At 42.9% G+C, this 18,254-nt stretch overlaps 1 protein-coding gene across 3 annotated transcripts; it reads left to right on the plus strand.

Moving 5' to 3' along the window:
• Nucleotides 1–1,658: 1,658 nt before the first annotated feature.
• On the plus strand, nucleotides 1,659–9,779 carry LOC104055767 (probable 2-ketogluconate reductase). Of its 3 annotated transcripts, none has more exons than XM_054060528.1 (7): nucleotides 1,666–1,811; nucleotides 2,267–2,511; nucleotides 4,642–5,026; nucleotides 6,242–6,413; nucleotides 7,233–7,408; nucleotides 8,129–8,225; nucleotides 8,637–9,779. In XM_054060528.1, the coding sequence occupies exons 2-7, from the start codon at nucleotides 2,314–2,316 to the stop codon at nucleotides 8,791–8,793; spliced, it is 1,185 nt and encodes a 394-aa protein (XP_053916503.1). In that variant the 5' UTR covers nucleotides 1,666–1,811; nucleotides 2,267–2,313; the 3' UTR covers nucleotides 8,794–9,779. The 3 variants fall into 3 exon arrangements, with proteins under 3 accessions (XP_009555237.1, XP_053916503.1, XP_053916502.1); XM_054060527.1 differs by having other exon boundaries at nucleotides 1,667–1,811; nucleotides 7,230–7,408; nucleotides 8,637–9,762; XM_009556942.2 differs by lacking the exon at nucleotides 2,267–2,511 and having other exon boundaries at nucleotides 1,659–1,811; nucleotides 7,230–7,408; nucleotides 8,637–9,760.
• The last annotated feature ends 8,475 nt before the right edge of the window (nucleotides 9,780–18,254 follow it).

Consider the following 18,254-nt stretch of genomic DNA (forward strand, 5'->3'; position numbering starts at 1 on the left):
GTTCCAACCCCCAAATATCTATTATATTTTTCATAAAAATCATGCATATTAATCACATTTCCCAATACGAATTATAAGAGGTGTCCTCCCCCTCGTGCATGTTCCCCACAGTCCTTGATTCAGTCTCAGGTCTGCAAAGCAGCCCCCAAGTCTGTTTCACTGGAATCTGGACCCCTTTGAAGTTTCCATATGAGGTTCAAAATAAGGTTTATGTTGACCTACCATCTTTATTGGTTCCTGAAGTACTGGCCAGATGCTGGTCTCCTGCAGTCCTCATGCTTTCTTATGCTTCTATTCCTCAAATACTACAAAAAGAGGGGCTTGACTGCTCATTAACTCCCGTGACTGGATTAGATTGTAGCACGAACACTGCATCTTACACAGCAGCTCATGTTGGTTTGTGTAGGGGTACAACAACCCTGCTGCCCAAGGAAACAGGGCTGCCCACACGGGTGGGTGGGTTGTGCTGCCACTCTGCTGGCTGGGGCCATGGGCATCCCCCCTTGCAAGTGGGACAAGGAGGCATGCCACAGTGGCCCGAGCCATGCTGCTGGATGGCACCAAAATAATGGATCAGAGACCACCACAGCTCAAACCTTTGAATCTCTGCTACCGCCTACCCTAGAGATGTTCCCCCCGTGCCTTCTTTGGATTTATTTACGGTTGGACTTGATCATAGAGGTCTTTCCCAATCTTAACGATTCTATGATTATATGTGTTCCTGCATAGAATCAAGGAGATACTGCAACAAGGAGAGCAGCTGTATATGCCTCTTGGTTATGGAAGATTTTGTCAGTGTATTAACACACAGTAACTACCATCTTGGTGGACTTCGCCCTAGTTGTGGTTCGGGCACTGTGTGAAAATACAGGTGCTTTTGAACCAGCTGGCTGACAACTGTGTATCCATCTTGTGTGTTTTCTTTCAGATTTCCCCTGCACCCAGAGCCAACCCTGCCCATGGGGGCTGCGCTGCCCACCCCCTGGCAGCGGCCACGCTCCAGCACAAGGCCAGGATTAAACACACTAAGCAGATGTTTCACTGATCAGCGGTGAAACTGGGACCTTTCAGCATTGGGTTTCAGAGCTGAGCTGGCCCCTGTGATAGTGCATCCCAGGCCAATCTTTTTGCTCCATGAAAGGCCTACACTTTATTCTACGCTGTGCTCTAGGACAAGAGGAAAGGGTCTCAACTTTCATCAGGAAAGGTTCAGATTAGATATCAGGAAAAAATTCTTCACCAAACTGGTTCTTCTGAACAGCTGTTCAGGGAGGTGAAGGAATCACCGTCCGTGGAGGTGTTCAAAAGACAGGTAGATGAAGTGTTTAGGGATGGTTCAGTATTGGACAGGTGCGGTTGGACACGATGATCTCAAAGGTCTTTTCCAACCAAATGATTCTATGGAAGGTCAGCTTGCAGCAGGCAGGGAGAAAAGTGTATTTTCCACTAGAGAAACCCACATCAGCTTGAGCTCGGCAGCGTGAATCTCTGCCCAAGTATTTTGCTCCAGAACTGCGGAGCTCCCTAAAAACTACAAAGGTCCTTGTGTCACCGCATCTGCTTTCCATCAAGTGCCATGCCGGGACCACCGAAGGAGAGGAAGGCAGCTCGCTGTCATTCCAGCCCAAAGCGCTCCAGCTCCCGCTGTCCCCGCAGCAGAGGCACAGGCGGCGCTGCTCCGCCCCCTCAAGCCCGCCCCGGTGCAGCCTCGCGGTGGATTCCCCGTGAACCGGGCTCTGCGGGTTCCTCCATCCACAGTGAAGTCGAGCAGCAGAAAACGAAGACGTCATAAGGAAGAAAGCAGCCCTGGGGTAATTCTTTGGTTGTTGTTCTGTAGAGAAGCTGGTGGGAGGGGTTTATTCTGCTTGCTATGAACTCCATTTACAACAGGAAAAACTCTGCAATTTTATTTCGCTGTGATTTGACAAAGTCCAGAGTGAAACAGCAGTGCTAGTCAACAAATTTGCAAGTGAGCAGTTCCACAGAATAAATAAGGCTGGCGGATTCATTTAGCTCAAATGTCGTCTTTTTTATCTGCCCGCTTGTCTCAATTCGAGTTGTATACTCAAAGTTGTCTCGGCAATGTGACCAGAACTTAGTACACATACATTATATCGAAGTGTTACATGTGATTATAGATGTATACATACATGGAAACTCATAATTTTGTGTAAATTAAAAACAGGAGGAGAGACAGCTTAGAATAAAATTTAGTGATACTGCAGATGATACTAGTCCCAAACCAAAATTGTCATACCCTTAACAGGTGGAACATTTCGCGCACTGGACAAGACATCTGATATGTGAATAATTATGTTCAGGAGGAAAGCATTCAGTCTCTTAAAAACAATGCCCTTGAAGTCTGGTGCTTCAAATTTTGCTTCCAAATTTATTCATCCAGTTATTGCTTTCCATGGACATGGTTGTCACAGGACAAGTGTGGATTACAGACAGGCACAAGACAGCCCAGGTAGTGCTAGAGGACAAACAATAACTGCTCCTCAGACCAAGGTTGGTATCTGGAGAACCTCCTTCTCTCTGCAAGGTTCCTTCTAGTATTTGTAGCTTGCTGCTGTCAATATATGTTTTTAATAGTGTACCTGATACTAGCGGAAACCCAGCTCTTGAACCAAAGCTGCAGTCTATTAATGGTTCATGTGCAGCTTTAACAGGTCTGAAATTATGGCAGACCCAGCATGTCCACACTAATTGAAAGATTGATTACATGTGACTGGCCTGTTTCTAATGCACCATCTGGTTTGTTTAAAACTAAACCAGCTCTCGCTGCATTTTAGTGTGGCTTCCTCATGGATCACCTTTTTGTTTGTGAAGTTTCATTTCTAAAATTAATGTGCGTCTGACTCTGACCTTTGTGAATAGTGTGTTGTAATAGAAGAGGAAGTGGTAATGAAAGCAAATGGTGTAATACAGTGCTGCTTTGGTCAGTTGATCATATCTGATGCTCAGTTTTCCATCACTTAACTGCATAATATTTAGTTGCCACCCAGCCTGCGCAGGTTGCTGCAGGAGCATCAGGTTGTGATCATCAAGAAGCTGGACTACACTGTCACAAATCTTGTCTTTTACTCTATGTATCATTCATTCTGGAGGACAAATCTAGTTTATCCTTTGAAGGTCATGTTGCATGATACTCTAAGAAACATACAGACTACGGCTAGGGTAATTTGCACAATTTTCACAACTGTAGAGGGATGGCAGGGTTCAAATTATTTTCAGTTGGCAAGAAATAGATTAGATATATTTAAGAATGTAGTATTTCTTTGCAATATGGTTGTACTCTGCATCTCATTGCTTTGTTTGCTGCTGGTCAGAACCAGTTAGTGTTACCAGAGAAGCTGTTCATATTGAGCTACAGACCTGTCCTAACATGAAGGCCCCTTCCAGCCCATGTCCAGCAGCAGACTGGAACTGCTGTAGAATTGCAGGTCAAGGCCAGGATAAAGTACTATTGCTGGTGTCAAGATTATAAGCATTTAATTGACGCAGTTTGCTCAGGACAAGGGCAATGGTTTGACAGAAACTTCCAGTCTACATTGACACCTTTTTGTCACAGGTTTGGGTGCAGATTACTCGCTGGAGGCTTTTGTGAAAGGACTGAAGCAGCAGGAAATTCCTGCCCAACACTGTGTGCGCAGAATAAATCAACATACTGCTCTGAAAAGTTGTTCTGATTCATTTAGCATGATGTCAGGTTTCTTAGAACCACATGTAGGATGCAGAATGGGATAGAGACCTAAAGCAAGTGGAGCACAGCAAACAGAGTTGTAGGAAATTAGATATGGCTATTGCTAAGACAAACAGCAAATCCTCACCTACTATTCTGTCAATAAGGGCTGCCTCTAATTAGGTGTGTGGCTGTTTGTGGAGCCTCTGTCTTATTGTAGGATACAATGCATTTGCATGAGTGTTGCAGAGAGGACTGAACTCAAAACTCTCTGGCCAAGGGAAAAGTTCTGGTATGAAGCACTGTGTTGTCAATGGGACCTACGGTATCACCTCTAGTGCTCTTCTCCATTGGCTCAGCATAGAGGCACGGCTGTGATAAACTTTGTGGGGGTAAGTTCAGGTAGAGATCTTGATATTTTAAAACACTGACGGGAAGCAGTGTAGCGGCTGTCCAAGGATGACCCCTCATTTGCAAATTTGTTAGACCTGAACTATTCCTGACAGATGTTTGTCAGACCCATCTGAACCTTAGTGGTTGCCTGCACTACCTGCAGCTTCACCAACAGGCAACAAACTTTGAGTAACTTTCTAGTGGCCTCTGTTTCATACCATCACTTGTAAAAATGAATTGTGAATAAGGTCAAGAAGCTACTATATTTGTATGAAATCAATTTGATTCAGAACTAAAATGAAACTATTTGAGTAACACCTCGTAGTACGGGATTTAGATCTGATGGGATGGATTATTCCTTGGTGGTACAGCCTAACTGCAGCTTAGATGAAAATGCTGGGAAGCTGTCTAATGTAGTATGCTAGTACTGAGTGACTGTGGATTTTCTCTGTATCATTAAAGGCAGTATCGAGTCCCATCAGTTTCCTGTTTTACAGATGTGAATTTAAAGGATAACTACGTTAAGGGTGCTCTCCTAAATGATTTCTATTCCCCTGCTGCAGGTCATGGCAGAAGAAGAGTTGCCGGGTGTTTTGATTTTAGGTGTAGGAGGAACTCATGGTGTGCTAGAAGACCTTGCAGCACTTTTGAAGAAACACTTTCGTCTTATCACCATGACGGAATTTCTTGAAAACAAAAGAGAAATCAGCAAAAAAATCCAATCTATTTTCGTGTTTGAGTGCAGGCCAACTATTGACCGGAAACTTCTAGAAAGCTTGCCTAATTTAAAGGTAATTGGAAACTCTGGAGTTGGAGTCGATCACTTAGACTTGAAAATGATTGCTAACTTTGGCGTAAAAGTCACCAACACCCCACACGCTGTGGCGGACTCAACAGCAGACATAGGGATGGCCTTGATGCTGGCCTCTGCCAGAAGACTAGTAGAAGGTAATGTTTTAAATTTTTCTGGATCTTAACTGCTTCTTGGGCATATCTCACTTTTACTATGATGCAGATGAACTGTCTGAATCAATATCTGGGTTGCTTTTACAGGGAAAAAAAAATCTGGGGACTCCATTTTCAAAGGCCTCTGCTTTTCCTGTGTCCCACTTCTTTTTAAGGCAATGATGACAAGAGTAAGACCTGTGTCTAAATTATGCACTTTAAGGTCATTTGTGATTTCCTGTTTGGAATAATGTCTGGGGCTTAATTCTTCTCTGCCTGTTCACTGGATGGGTTGCTTATAGCTGTAAAAAGTGAACTCAAAATGCATTCAAATCAAATGTCACCACTTCTCCATTTCCCCTTGGAACAAGTACTAGGAGCTACAGGACGGTACAAAGCATTAATGGCCATGTCCCCAGCTCTAGAGCAGTAATTATTATAACTCTTCATTTTTTTCCTGCTTCTGTGAAGAGTTTATCTAAACCAATGGGTATTATGTCCAGAAGAGCATCAGTATTATTATAGAAATAGATGATGATCCTTTTGACAAAGTTTTTTCAAACTGGACTGCCAACATTAGTGTGTGTCCTTAAAAGTAGGTGCTTTACCAAAGTGCGCTTAATATGCAGTGCCGTTCAGGGGAAGGAAGGTGTCAGTAGAGACTGTCACAAGAAGTTGCCTGTCTTCAGGGACTGAGTCTTCTGTCACTGCTGCTCCACTCCTGAGTATGAAATAACAGCTCTTTCCCCATGATGTTTTCTTACTATTGCATCTTGCTGGACTTCAAGTTCTTTGTATAATAGCTCACTAAATACTCAGGTAGTGGTGCTGCTTTGGATTGTGATTCAGGAGAGAAATGGTGAGATTTACCCCAGCTTAAATAAAGTGAAATCAATGCTGGAAGAGGGGTCAAATGTCAAAAAAGCGCTATTTTTGAACTTCCAAGAAAATACTCCTGATACAAAAGAGTTAATTCCTTGAGGAGCCATTCCTCCCAGCACAGTATCCACCTTGGAGCCACCCAGTGTTACTGGCTCCAGCCCTGTCTGTGGGGAATGGCACCATCCAGAATCTTCTATACACTGGTCAAAATTATCAAGGATATTTTGTAAGGGTTTCTTCAAAGCCTCACTGCTGTGATGGTGAAAGACTTTTTCTTTCCCCTATTTGTAGCCCTTTGTACCTATTACACTTTTGCTTGTACCTATTTATGCTCAGGCTGCCAGATTGCGGTTTCTCCAGACACAAAGTATTTTGCTGTTGACTGGCTGGGGGTGGAAGTAACCCGATCTACACTTGGGATCATCGGGATGGGCAACATTGGATACAAAGTGGCTCAGAGAGCCAGAGCCTTCCATATGAGGATCCTGTACCATAACAGGAAACAGAGGTAAAAACATCTGCTTTCTGCATGTAGTTAGTCAGGGGGCACTGATGGAAACTACAGCTCTGCTCTGTGTCTTCTGATTTTGCTAGGCGTTAGTGACACTTGGAAGCAGCATGGGGAGCACCAGCATGCTAGTGCTTTCTTGCTTCGGCTCCCTACTGCTCCACTCTGGAAGCAGTTCCCCCTTGCTTCCTGCGCTCACTGCACTGGGTAGCTACTAGCAGTTTGGAACAAGAGCTGTGTAACCTTTCTGAAGACTTTGTCCAAGCAAACAGGCCTTGTGCCCTCACTGTGTCCCCTGTCCTGCTGCACTCTTCAAGCTTCAGGCTCCTGGCTCACCCTGGCAATAACCCCTCTCCTCAGCCCAGCCGTATCACTCATCGCACTGGCACCAGGCATAAGGGTCTTAGCTTCTTTTAGATTTATAGTTCCTTTTCTTGCAGACTTCACTTCCCCTTCATTCCTTTTCCATTCTGAGTCCTAACTCACATGTCAGGCAAGGGGACATTCTCCAGTGATTGGCACAGATGCAGGGAAGAAGAGGGGAGTCTGACTTCATCCTCAACCTCCTACACCTAATATTGCCTGCCTGCTTTGCTTTTGTCACTCCTTCAGTGCTAGCTCTAGCCTCTTTCTCCCTCCAGCCCACATCCTTGCCACCTCTCCCCGACCATCCATACCTATCAACGTCTTTTCCTTTACCTTGACCTCAGACCTCTTGATCTCTATGCTGTTCCAGATCTGTCTCAGGTTTATTGATTGTTAAAGCCAATTAGAGATAGTTGTGTCAATTTGGGAGTGTGTGCATTTTTTCTTCAGAAGAAAGGAGGAGGAAGAGGCAGTTGGTGCCCACTACTGTGAGAAGATTGAAGACTTGCTGCAGCAATCTGACTTTGTTATGTTGGTTGTGAACCTCACTCCTGAGACTCACAAACTGATTGGGAAAAAGGAGCTGGGGCTGATGAAACCCACAGCTACTCTTATAAACATCAGCCGAGGTAGGATGATCTAAACTCACTGTGGCTCCACAGCTAAGACTGTGTTTCCGTCTGATTATGTTGACATTCCCTCCTCCAACCTCAGTCTGTGATGACCCTGTATTGTTTGAGTCATGAAGTAGCCAGCAGTCCACAAATGAATGACTTACTATAGAACAGATTCTGTGTTCAAAGGTCCTATGGAATTTAGGGGTGCTTAGTAGATATTCTGTTCTCTTTAGCCTAAAGATAGCACTTTTTTTGTGGAAGTAAATGAAAGGTTTATAAGCATTGCTGATGTCTGGAATACAAGGGAAGATATACATTTCATTTGGAACAGCTATACAGAAAAAACCCTCACTTGGGATTACAAATCTGTTGGTACTGAACAAGCATAAAATAAGAGATGTTATAGTTTCAGCATACAAAGCAGAAGTAAAAAAAGTGGAAAGCTTGAAGAGATCAAATGGTTTGTCTATAGTAATGTGGGAAGTCAGTGTTGAAATGAGGAAAAGACTGAAACTGGTCACATCCCAGGAAAAGCCTTATGCAGTGGACCATAATCTCCTCTAATCAAAGATTAAGAAGTAAGATTTTTGTTTTGTTTGGTTAATGGTTATTAGAAAGACATTCTAATAACGTGAGGATCCTGTAAGTTTTCTCACTTGAGATCTTTCCCCACTTTCAGGTAAAAACATGGTCATTAATCTGTCACAATAGCAAGGTTTATTTTCAATGCAGGTGCAGTTATTGATCAAGATGCATTGGCAGAAGCCCTCCAGAATAAAGTTGTTAGGGCTGCTGCTCTGGACGTGACATACCCTGAGCCTCTGCCAAGGTAAAGAAACCTGTTTGCAATTCTGTTAATCTGAAGAGTTTTAAACTGTGTGCAAAACTGTGCTCGTGATCTTGACTTCCATGAGGAGTGTCTCTCACTTTTTAAGGGCAAAACCTCAACTAGTCTCACACTATCATAAACAAATGACAAACTGTTCTTTCCTGCAATTGTCAGTTAGCCTAAATGACAGGCAAGGCAATGAGACCAATAAAGAGGAAGAAGAAATGGGTAATCAAGCTTCTCACAGCTTTCTGCTGGTTCTGTGCTTGTGACCCTTTTATCTCCACGCATCATTGTTTTTTCCTGAGGTTCAGTTCTCAACCACTAGCATGGGATAGCTGCAGAGTAAATTCTCTTTGTAATACTTTCTGTTCTTTGTGTAATACATTCTGTTCTTTCTGTTTATTACAGAGATCATCCTTTATTAAAACTAAATAACATCATCATAACCCCTCACATTGGAACAGCAACAGTCCAAGCTCTCCGCATGATGGCAGAAGAAGCAATAGCAAATATGCTGGCTGTTCTCAATGGCCAGCCCATTCCAAGTGAAGTGTTCCCCAAATGATGTGTGCCAGATGTTATCACTAAATCTCAGATGTATGAGAAGGCCGTATTTCTTAAAGTAGTAATTTTAAACTAAAAAAAAAAAAGGCAACCTGTTCCTGCACCACAGCTGTTGTCATGATGCTGAAAACTATCTTCTCACTATACTTGATCTGTACTGTTACTTACAATTCAGAAAAGTAAAGTAGAATTAATAAAAGAGATTTGTTTGAAGATTTTAAACTAAGCAGTTATGCACTTTGATATCTTTGGTCCACTGTTTCAGTGCATATCTGTGTTCTGTTCACAGTACTTGCTGCTACATAATGATAAGCAAGTATACCAAGCAGTTTGTGTGACTCATTCAAATATATTAAAGGTGAATTGATCATTAATTCCCTGCAGAATTTGCAGAATTAATTCCCTGCAGAAATATCCTGAAACACTTTTCAGCCAATAGTGCAATGTTCTGGTTTTATGTCAAAATGTTGAAGAAAGCAGGCTCCTTTGAAATGTTAGTTGGCCAAAGGTTTTCTAGTGTAAGAAAAATTCTGCTTCATTTACATGTTAAAGCAGAGCCAGTCACTGAAAAAGTATATTCAATTTTCCTGAGGGCATCTTTTGAAAAGGGAAGTAAATCCCAAGAGATTTAGTTCCTCCATGCAGACAAAAATGATGCTTTTATTTGACTGGCTGTGAGACAATGTTAGGTCTACCACTGAAATTACATGGGTGAAGGCAGAGCCTAAGGCAAAATTAGTGATAAGTCCTAATTTACAGCCCAGGGCCAAGCTTTTTCTTGCATTCTTTTTTCTGTGAGCAAGCAATGAAGTCAAGAAATTCAGTAAAATGGTTGTCAACTCCATAAAATCAGGAAGCCTTTCCATGGTTTTGCAATATCGTCAGGCTTCTTGAAGGGATGGTAAAATGAAGTTATAGAAGGATGTGTAGACAGGCCAAGGGTTAGACATTCAGATGCAAATAGTGAAATACCACTGACAAGACAACAGCAAGTATTGCTACAGGGGATTCCAAGACCTTCAGTGGTTGAACAGTTCTCCCTGCAGCTCTTCCCAAAATTCTTAAAGCTTATCTTATGGAAAATCAATGGTAGCTGTAAATAGTTTATTTAAAAAAAAAAAAAAAAAAAAAAGAAACCACAAGAAAAGCTGTCAATCCACAGATCCCCTGGGACCCACTAACAAATGGTCAGTGATTGCTGAAAAAAAACCCTAACTTTTGGAGTCACTGATGTCTCTTCAGGACAGCAGGCTGCAAAAATCTGTGAACAAAAGTATTTAAAAATTAACCTGGTAAGTCAAAGTTCATGATAAGCTGTGCAATTTCTTTTCAAGACCTCTGTCTGGAACATTTTTCTAAATTACTTAGACGTAGTTACTTAGACAGTGTTTAACTCCATTCCAACAACAAGGAACAAAGAGGGAGAGATCAAGAAAAATCAGTTGATTAATACCTGGCTCCAAACCTGGTGTGAGGAGCAAAACTTTGGGTTTTTTGATCATGGACTGGCTCATGCACCCCCAGGCTTCATTACCAGGGATGCAGCATGCTTGTCTCCTAGGGGTACAAAAATCCTCACCAAAAATCTAGGAGGGCTCATTAATAGAGCCTTTAACTAGATGTGAAGGGGGAGGGGGATGAAGCCAGGTTAGTCATGAATGAGCCTGGAAGTGGCACTCCAGTGCCTGAGAGAGGGTGTACTGTCAAGGACTTCCAGTGTATCAACTCAGAGCAAGTAGGGGCAAGTACATCTAGTGACAGAAAAGATGTAATTGGCACTGATGGGTGCCAAGGACCAGTCATTTGGGACTGAACACTATTCCCTTTATGAGACCTGAGAGAATAACAGCCCAGCTGAAGTGCATTTACACCAACCAGCATGAGCAATAAACAGGAGGAATTGGAAGCTATTGTAGGGCAAGGAGACTATGATGTAGTTGCCGTCATGGAAACTCTTTCTATAAATACATTAAAAGTAAAAGGAGGACCAGGAAGAATATTCAGTCCTTATTGGATGCGAAGGGAACAACTGTGACAAAGGATGTGGACAAGGCTGAGGTACTTAATGCCTGCTTTGCCTCAGTCTTTGATAGTAAGGAAAGTTGTTCCCTGTATATACATCCCCATGAGCTAGAGGAGCAGAACAAAGCTCCCGTGATCCAAGAGGAAGTGGTTAGAAACTTGCTTGGCCAATTAGACACTCACAAGTTTATGGGTCTGGATGGATCTACCCAAGAGTATTGAGGGAGATGGTGAACGTACTTGCCAACTCCTTTCCATCATCTTCCAGCAGTCCTGCTGACTGGGGGAAGGTCCACTTGACTGGAGGCTGGCTGATGTTTACCCATCTACAAGAAGGGGTCAGAGAGAGGATCCAGCAAACTACAGGCCTGTCAGTCTGACCTCAGTGCCAGGGAAAAGTGATCTTGAGTGCTATCATACAGCACATGCAAGAGAAACCGGGTGATCAGGGCCCAGTCAACATAGATTCATGAAAGCCAGGTCCTGCCAAACTAACCTGATTGTCTTCTATGACAGTGACCCGCCTCCTGTAGGCGATGTAGTCTTCTTGGAACTTCAGTAAAGCCTTTGACACAGTTTCTCACAGCATTCTGCTTAGGAAACTCGCTGCCTCTGGCCTGGCAGGCACACGCTCTCCTGGGTGAAAAGCTGGTTGGATGGCCGGGCCCAGAGAGTGGTGTAAATGGCGTTAACTCCAGCTGGAGGCCAGTCCAAGTGGTACCCCCAGGGGCTCAGTGCTGGTCCCAGTCTTGTTCAATGTCTTTATCAATGACCTGGATGAAGGCATTGAGTACAACCCTTAACAATTTTGCGGATGGTACTAAGCTGGGCAGAAGTGTAGATCTTCTTGAGGTAGGAAGCTCTGCAAGGGACCTGAACAGGCTGGACCACTGGCTGACGACCAATGGCATAAGGTTTAACAAGGCCAAAGATGCTGGGTCCCTGCACTGGGGCACAACAACCCTGTGCAGTGCTACAGACTAGGGGGAAAGAGTGGCTGGAAAGAGCTGGTCCGTGGAGGAGGAGATGTGGGTGGTTGACACCTGACTGAACATGAGCAAGCAGTGGTGCCCAGGTGGCCAAGAAGACCAGTGGCATCTCAGCTTGTCTCAGAAAACGGTGTGACCAGCAGTGTCCAGGGAGTTTACTCTGCCCCTGTACTTGGTACTGGGTGAGACCGCACCTCAAATACTGTGTGCAATTCTGGGCCCCTCACAGAGCAAGAGGGATGTTGAGGCTCTGGAGTATGTCCAGATAAGAGCAATGAAGATGGTGAAGGGGCTGGAAAACAAGTCTTACAAGGAGCGGCTGAGAGAGCTGGGTTGTTTAGCCTGGAGAAGAGGAGGCTGAGGGGGAAACCTTATTGCTCGTCTACAACTACCTGAAAGGAGGTTGGTAGAGAGAAGGGTGCTAGCTTTCTTCTCCCAAGTGACAGGGGGACAGGACAAGGGGGAATGGCCTCAAGCTGTGCCAGGGGTGTTCAGACTGGACCATCAGGAAAAAAAATTTCATGGAAAGGGTCATTGGCACTGGAACAGGCTGCCCCAGGGAGGTGGTTGAGTCACCATCCCTGGAGGGTATTTAATAGATGGGTAGATGAGGTGCTCAGGGTCATGGTTTAGTGGTTGATAGGAATGATTGGACTCAATGATCCAAGAGGTCTTTTCCAACCTAGTGATTTTATGATTCCATGGTAATTTATGAATTCACGCTAGGGAAGGAGATTTATTGCACCAGGCTATTGATGGTCCTGAAACTAAGTAACTGAGTAGGAATAATTGTGTGTTACACACTGGGTGAGAGTGAACAAAAATATTTACAGACAAATGAGAGAACATATTTGTTCAGATTTGATTCTGTGAATACGTCTGATGAAGGATCCAAACTCCAGGTAAAGGTACCAAACAGTAACAAGGTAGGATTCAAAGTTACGGTACAAGTGTAGTAGGTTAGGCAGAACACTTGGAAAACAAAGAGAGTATTTGTACACGTGCGGGGGCATGAGAATCCATACATAGTAAGGATTTGTAACTTTTTATAGAGGAGCTACTTAATCTTATTGTTCTGCTTAATAAGACTGGGATGAAGACAAGAAAATTTGTATCCTTAACTTACCTTAGGATATTTAAATGGTAAAACATCATACCTACAGGAGGACATCTTAGATGCAAATAAGGCAACTCTGATAGCTGAATACCTCAGTAGGAGACAGGCATGTGCATATGTAAGTTTTAACTATGAAATGATAATGAACTAATAGAAAAGTTATTGCATCTTAGTTCTTTGTTTAAATATATATTAACACCCTGTAATCAAAATGACCAGGTGTGTTGACTATGTTAAATGCCTGGCACCGTTTCTGACCAGAACTGAATAAATACAAATATATTGATTACTGTGTGTTTAATTAGATTTACGCACACAGGTAAAGAACCCTACTTTTGGAAACACCTCTGTGTGAGTTTTTGTATAGTTTGTAGTATATTTTAAAAGAGCTGCTTTCTTGTCTTGGTTTGTTTACCTCACTATCTAAATATGTGTTTTTATAAGGTCTTTTTGTCATAGATGTAATGAAACAGGATATGAAAGTTCATTATTCTTTAAAATGTTCTGGAAATAATTATATGCATTTTTTCTGACACTTTGTGCCTTTCTTCTTTTTTGCAGCTCATGGGAAGAGATCTGCCTGAGCTTTTGGTATGAAATCGGTAGCATACCTGGGATACTGCAAAGCCACATGGCATTCCCAAAGAAACATTTCTACCTCATCACCATGAAGGAATTTCTTGAAAACAGAAAGCATATGAGTAAAAAGGTTCAAGTAACTTATTTGTAGTGGCACAAACCAATCATTGACCAAGACCTCCTCCAGAGCGTGACAAACGTGAAAGTTATTGTGTATTCTGGAGTAGGGATGGATCACCTAAATCTGAAACTTGTAGCTTGCTTTGGGGTGAAGATATCTAGTGCTCCATGTACAGTTTCCAGCAGCACAGCAGATACAGGGATGGCTTTGCTGCTGGCATCTACTAGAAGACTAGTGGAAACTGACATCTCCATTCTTTTTTTCCTTATAAAAATCATACAAGATTTACATACCAATAACTTGACTTTTCCTAGTGTTATCTGTAGTGCACAATAGTTTCACACAAAATGAGAAAATCCAAATATTTTGGGTTGATAAATAGAATATTCAATATTTTATTTCATATATTTCATATATCAGAAATATATCAAAGGTTATTAAATTATACTTAAACATACATAACATATTTCACTAGATATAAAGAAAATCATATAGTGTAGTTTTCACAGGCCTGTGCTGAAAATACTTGAGCAGAATCTAATCACATTCGATTTATATACAATCTTTTGCTTTATGGACCGAGTGGTCATAGAGGCTGGAATTTAGGTTTTAGAATAATATGGGTGTAGACTTAATTTTATGGTTTCACATGAACAACACACTGTCGGTGCACACTGTTTCTCCTATATCTGAAAAACTTTAAATTTCATTTCTTCAGCAGCACATTTTCAGTGACTGTGACATTTAACTGATGTAAGACTTGCTTCTTGATGTGATGATCATCTACAGTCCTATTGGCCAAAAGTGGAGAGGGTGCCAAAGATCAGACAATCCTGGTGATCACGGCTGCCAGAAGAGATGAAAGTGTGGGGAGACAACAATGGAGCAGAATGAGGGTATATGCTGAAAGCTGGGCTGGCAAAGGTATGGGCAAGTTCTGAGACTGAAGTGGTTTGATGCGAGAATCGGGGAGTTAAGGGAGCATTAAGAGAGCAACAAGGCAGCCTGCTTCAGTTTCTACTAGTAGCACACATTCCATTTCTTGCCCCTTGTTTTTCCTGGCCATTTCCCCAAATAGACTACTACCTTTGGCTTGGTTAAGATGCTCCTGCTTCAGGAGAAGATCCTACAGATTTACCTTATTAAACTTATCTGCCTTTGATTTGCCAGCTGTACCACAAGATTTATAGAAACTCAAAGGAGACTTTGTCTCCCCTTAAATCTGTTTCTACCTCATACGGGGGGAGACAGATTTAAACGGACATTATTACTTGTTCTCATCTACATAAACTATCCCTGGTGACATCTCTGATAGCTATGCCCTGGCAGAAGTGAGTTTATCCCTGAGGCATTTTTTGATACTTTCACAGTATTCTGCTGATGTTTTAGAAGAGCTGGTAATATCAGGAGACTGAAATATAATAAACTTGTCACCTTGCTAGCAGAATAATAAGTGCTGTCTCTGGTGCATGTAAGTTTATTTTCTGTGTTGTAGAACTAATGCAAACTTTTGCAGATTTAAACAGATAATTATGGAAATTACCAAGTCATGATTTTTAATGAAGTCATGCTTGTCTTTCAAAGAAAAGTGGCAGAGGAGAACAGGAAACCTGTTTTTTATTTTAAATACCAAAACAAGCCTCTGGTGTTATTCCTCACATGACATGAGGTGGACCATTTGCTGTCATTTGTTGAAGTGCTTAGCTTTAAGTCCCACTTGCAGACTTGCAGCCCCTGGACACTGTACTGCAGTGGCTAAGAGGCACGCATGCAATCGAACCCCTGTTGTAGAGCTTGAAGCCTTCCAGAAGGGCCTAAACAGCCAGCTGAGACTAAATTCACCTCTGTTTGCCGCCTGTTTGCTATATGAATGTTATAATCAGATCCTTTAGTTTCTATACCAGTGACATCATTGAAGAAAATATTTTCATGACTGATACGCTGAAATACAATGTGATCCTTTTTTTGCCCTGCCGGCAAAGAGGAAGAGGAGCACGCTGGTGGCATCATTTACTGTAAAAAGATAGACAATGCACTCCATCACCAGATTTTGTGATGTACTGATGAGCCTGACACATCAGACACTCAAACTAATGTGGAAAAGAGAGCTGGAGGCGGGTCACAAGTGGTGTTTCATAGGAGTCAGTGTTGGGTCTAGTTTTGTTCAATAACTTTACTGATGATCTGGATGAGGGTATTGAGTGTAGCCTCTGTAAGTTTGCAAATGACACTAAACTGTCAATCTGCTGGAGGGTAGTGAGGCTCTACAGAAGGATCTGGAAAGCCGGGATGAACGGGCTGCAACCAACAGGATGAGGTTTAACAAGGCCAAGTGCCAAGTCCTGCACTTGGGGCACAAAAAACTCATGCAGTGTTACAGGCTTGGGAAAGAGTGGCTGGAAAGCTGCCTGGTGGAGAAGGACCCAGGAGTGTTGATTGACAGCCGACTGAACATGAACCAACAGTGTGCCCAGGTGGCCAAAAAGCCAATGGCATCTTGGCCTGTATCAGAAACAGCATGGCCAGCAGGACCAGAGAAGTGATTCTGCCCTTGTACTCAGCATTGGTGAATGCTTGAATCCTGTGTTCAGTTTTGGGCCCCTCACTACAAGAAAGATGTTGAGGTCCTGGAATGTGTCCAGAGCGGGCAACAGAGCTGGTCAAGGGGCTGGAGAACAGCTCTTAAGAGAGGCAGCTTAGGGAACAGGGGCCGTTTATCCTGGAGGCTGATGGGAGACCTTCTTGCTCTCTACAACTACCTGAAAGGAGGCTGTAGCGAGGTGGGTGTTGGTCTCTTCTCCTAAGTAACAAGTGAGAGGATGAGAAAAATCTCAAGTTGCACCAGAGGAGGTTCAGGTTAGACATTAGGAAAAACTTCTTTACTGAAAGGGTTGTCAGACACTGGCACAGCTGCCCAGAGAGGTGGTTGAGTCACCATCCCTGGAGGTATTTAAAAGGTGGATAGATGAGGTGCTCAGGGATATGGTTTAATATTGGACTTGATGATCTCAAAGGTCTTTTCCAAACAAACAATTCCATGACTCTATGATCCTATTCCCTTTTCACTCTGAGATCCTTACCTGCACGTGGCACTTGGAGACACTGTTATTCCAGACCAGGTGCAGCAGCTGGCCAAGAGGCACTGCAGCTCTGCAGACTGGTGTTATCAGGTCCACAGCTTTGGCTATCGCCTACCTGGAATCCCTGCCCAGGCTGCTGTGCCTGCCTGTTCCTCAGCAGATGTGTGAGCCCTACCAGGGGCAGGAGGCCACCCTGCAGCAGGCATGGGTCTGGCAGAGGCAGCCCCACACACCCTGGGGAAATAGGTCTGTGTGGAGTGCCATGAATACCAGTGGGATGCAATCCAAATGTTAGGTCTGATAACAGGCCAAAGGCAAGCCTGCACACCAGGAAACAGCAGGAGGGGCTTGTGTGGGAGGGAAGCATTAAACACCCTCCACAGAATCACCATATGAAACTGCAGCAGTGCTCAGCTTACACATTGCTTTATCTGAAGGTGCAACTTGAATGAGTGAAAAAGCTTTAGTCATCCCTCTTAGACCTGCTGCATTGCCCCAAGGCTTCCCTCAGGTAGGCTTGTTTCCCCAGTACTAGGCTGAAGTACTGTGGATCTCTTGGGCCCAGAGGCTACCTGACTGCTGTTAAAAAACACTTCTACCAACATGATGCCTCATGGAGTTAACTGTACTAGCAGCATTTTGGAGTGGGAGAAGTTTGGTCTTGTTATCAATGTGTGCCAGGACGTCACTGTCTGTTATCTGAGTCGCATAACTATGGCTCAGACCATTGTGCAGCGTTAATGCGTCAGTAGGGCTTAATCCTCTCTTCTGACATAGTTCAGATTGCTACCTAATGGCAGAAGTCTGTTTCTGGACAAAAGAGCACAATATGTACTCCTAACATATCCTTTTAATGTCCAAAATTTCTTGAACACGGCTGGTCACGTTCTGTGGATGTAAGTAGTTTTTGTAAAGTTAAATTAAATTAACTTTATATTTAAACATAATGCAAAAACCAAAGTAGGACTCCTCTTTCTTTGGACAAACAACAACAGGTAACTTAACTATCTCTTTTCTCCTTTCTTCCAGGGATCATACATAGTTAAAATTAAAGACCATCATTATAATGACTAACCTTGGCATTAAAACAGACACAGCTACTTAGGTTATAAGAGATGAAGTAGTTGAAAAATTCTAGCAGTAGTTAATGGTCTCTTTCCCCCTTCAGCACTAAAGGTGTTTATTCATATGTTTTCTCCATTAAGGCTGGGTCTTGCATGTCATTATAAAACAGCTTTTACATTTAAATTTCCTTGTAAAGTGGAGGAATGCATTACTTTTCACTTCCAACCATAGATAGATGCATGTAGGCTTTAAGCGTCTCGGGGAAAAACAACTTCTGATTGCCAATGCACTTCTAGTTCTTGCTAGGCTCCTTAGTCCCAAAGAAAATGTAATGTCAGATGACATAATTCAATTTATTCCCATTCTATTAGCTATCAAAAGCAATAAAGTAAGCTACTTGTCTAGAAATATTACTGACTTTCCCTATGGAAGTCTCCATTTAAACTGGCTCCTGAGACACAAAATGCTCACGCAAAAGTCAATTTTCAC

The sequence above is a fragment of the Cuculus canorus genome, chromosome 2, assembly GCF_017976375.1.
Source record: "Cuculus canorus isolate bCucCan1 chromosome 2, bCucCan1.pri, whole genome shotgun sequence".
NCBI classification, from domain to species: Eukaryota; Metazoa; Chordata; class Aves; order Cuculiformes; family Cuculidae; genus Cuculus; species Cuculus canorus.

Coding starts and splice junctions, on each gene's coding strand:
- LOC104055767 (XM_054060527.1), top strand. CDS start 2,314: ATGTTCAGGAGGAAAGCATTCAGTCTCTTAAAAACAATGCCCTTGAAG. Junction 2,512..4,641: donor TAACTGCTCCTCAGACCAAG/GTTGGTATCTGG, acceptor CCCCTGCTGCAG/GTCATGGCAGAAGAAGAGTT. Junction 6,414..7,229: donor TACCATAACAGGAAACAGAG/GTAAAAACATCT, acceptor TTTTTTCTTCAG/AAGAAAGGAGGAGGAAGAGG.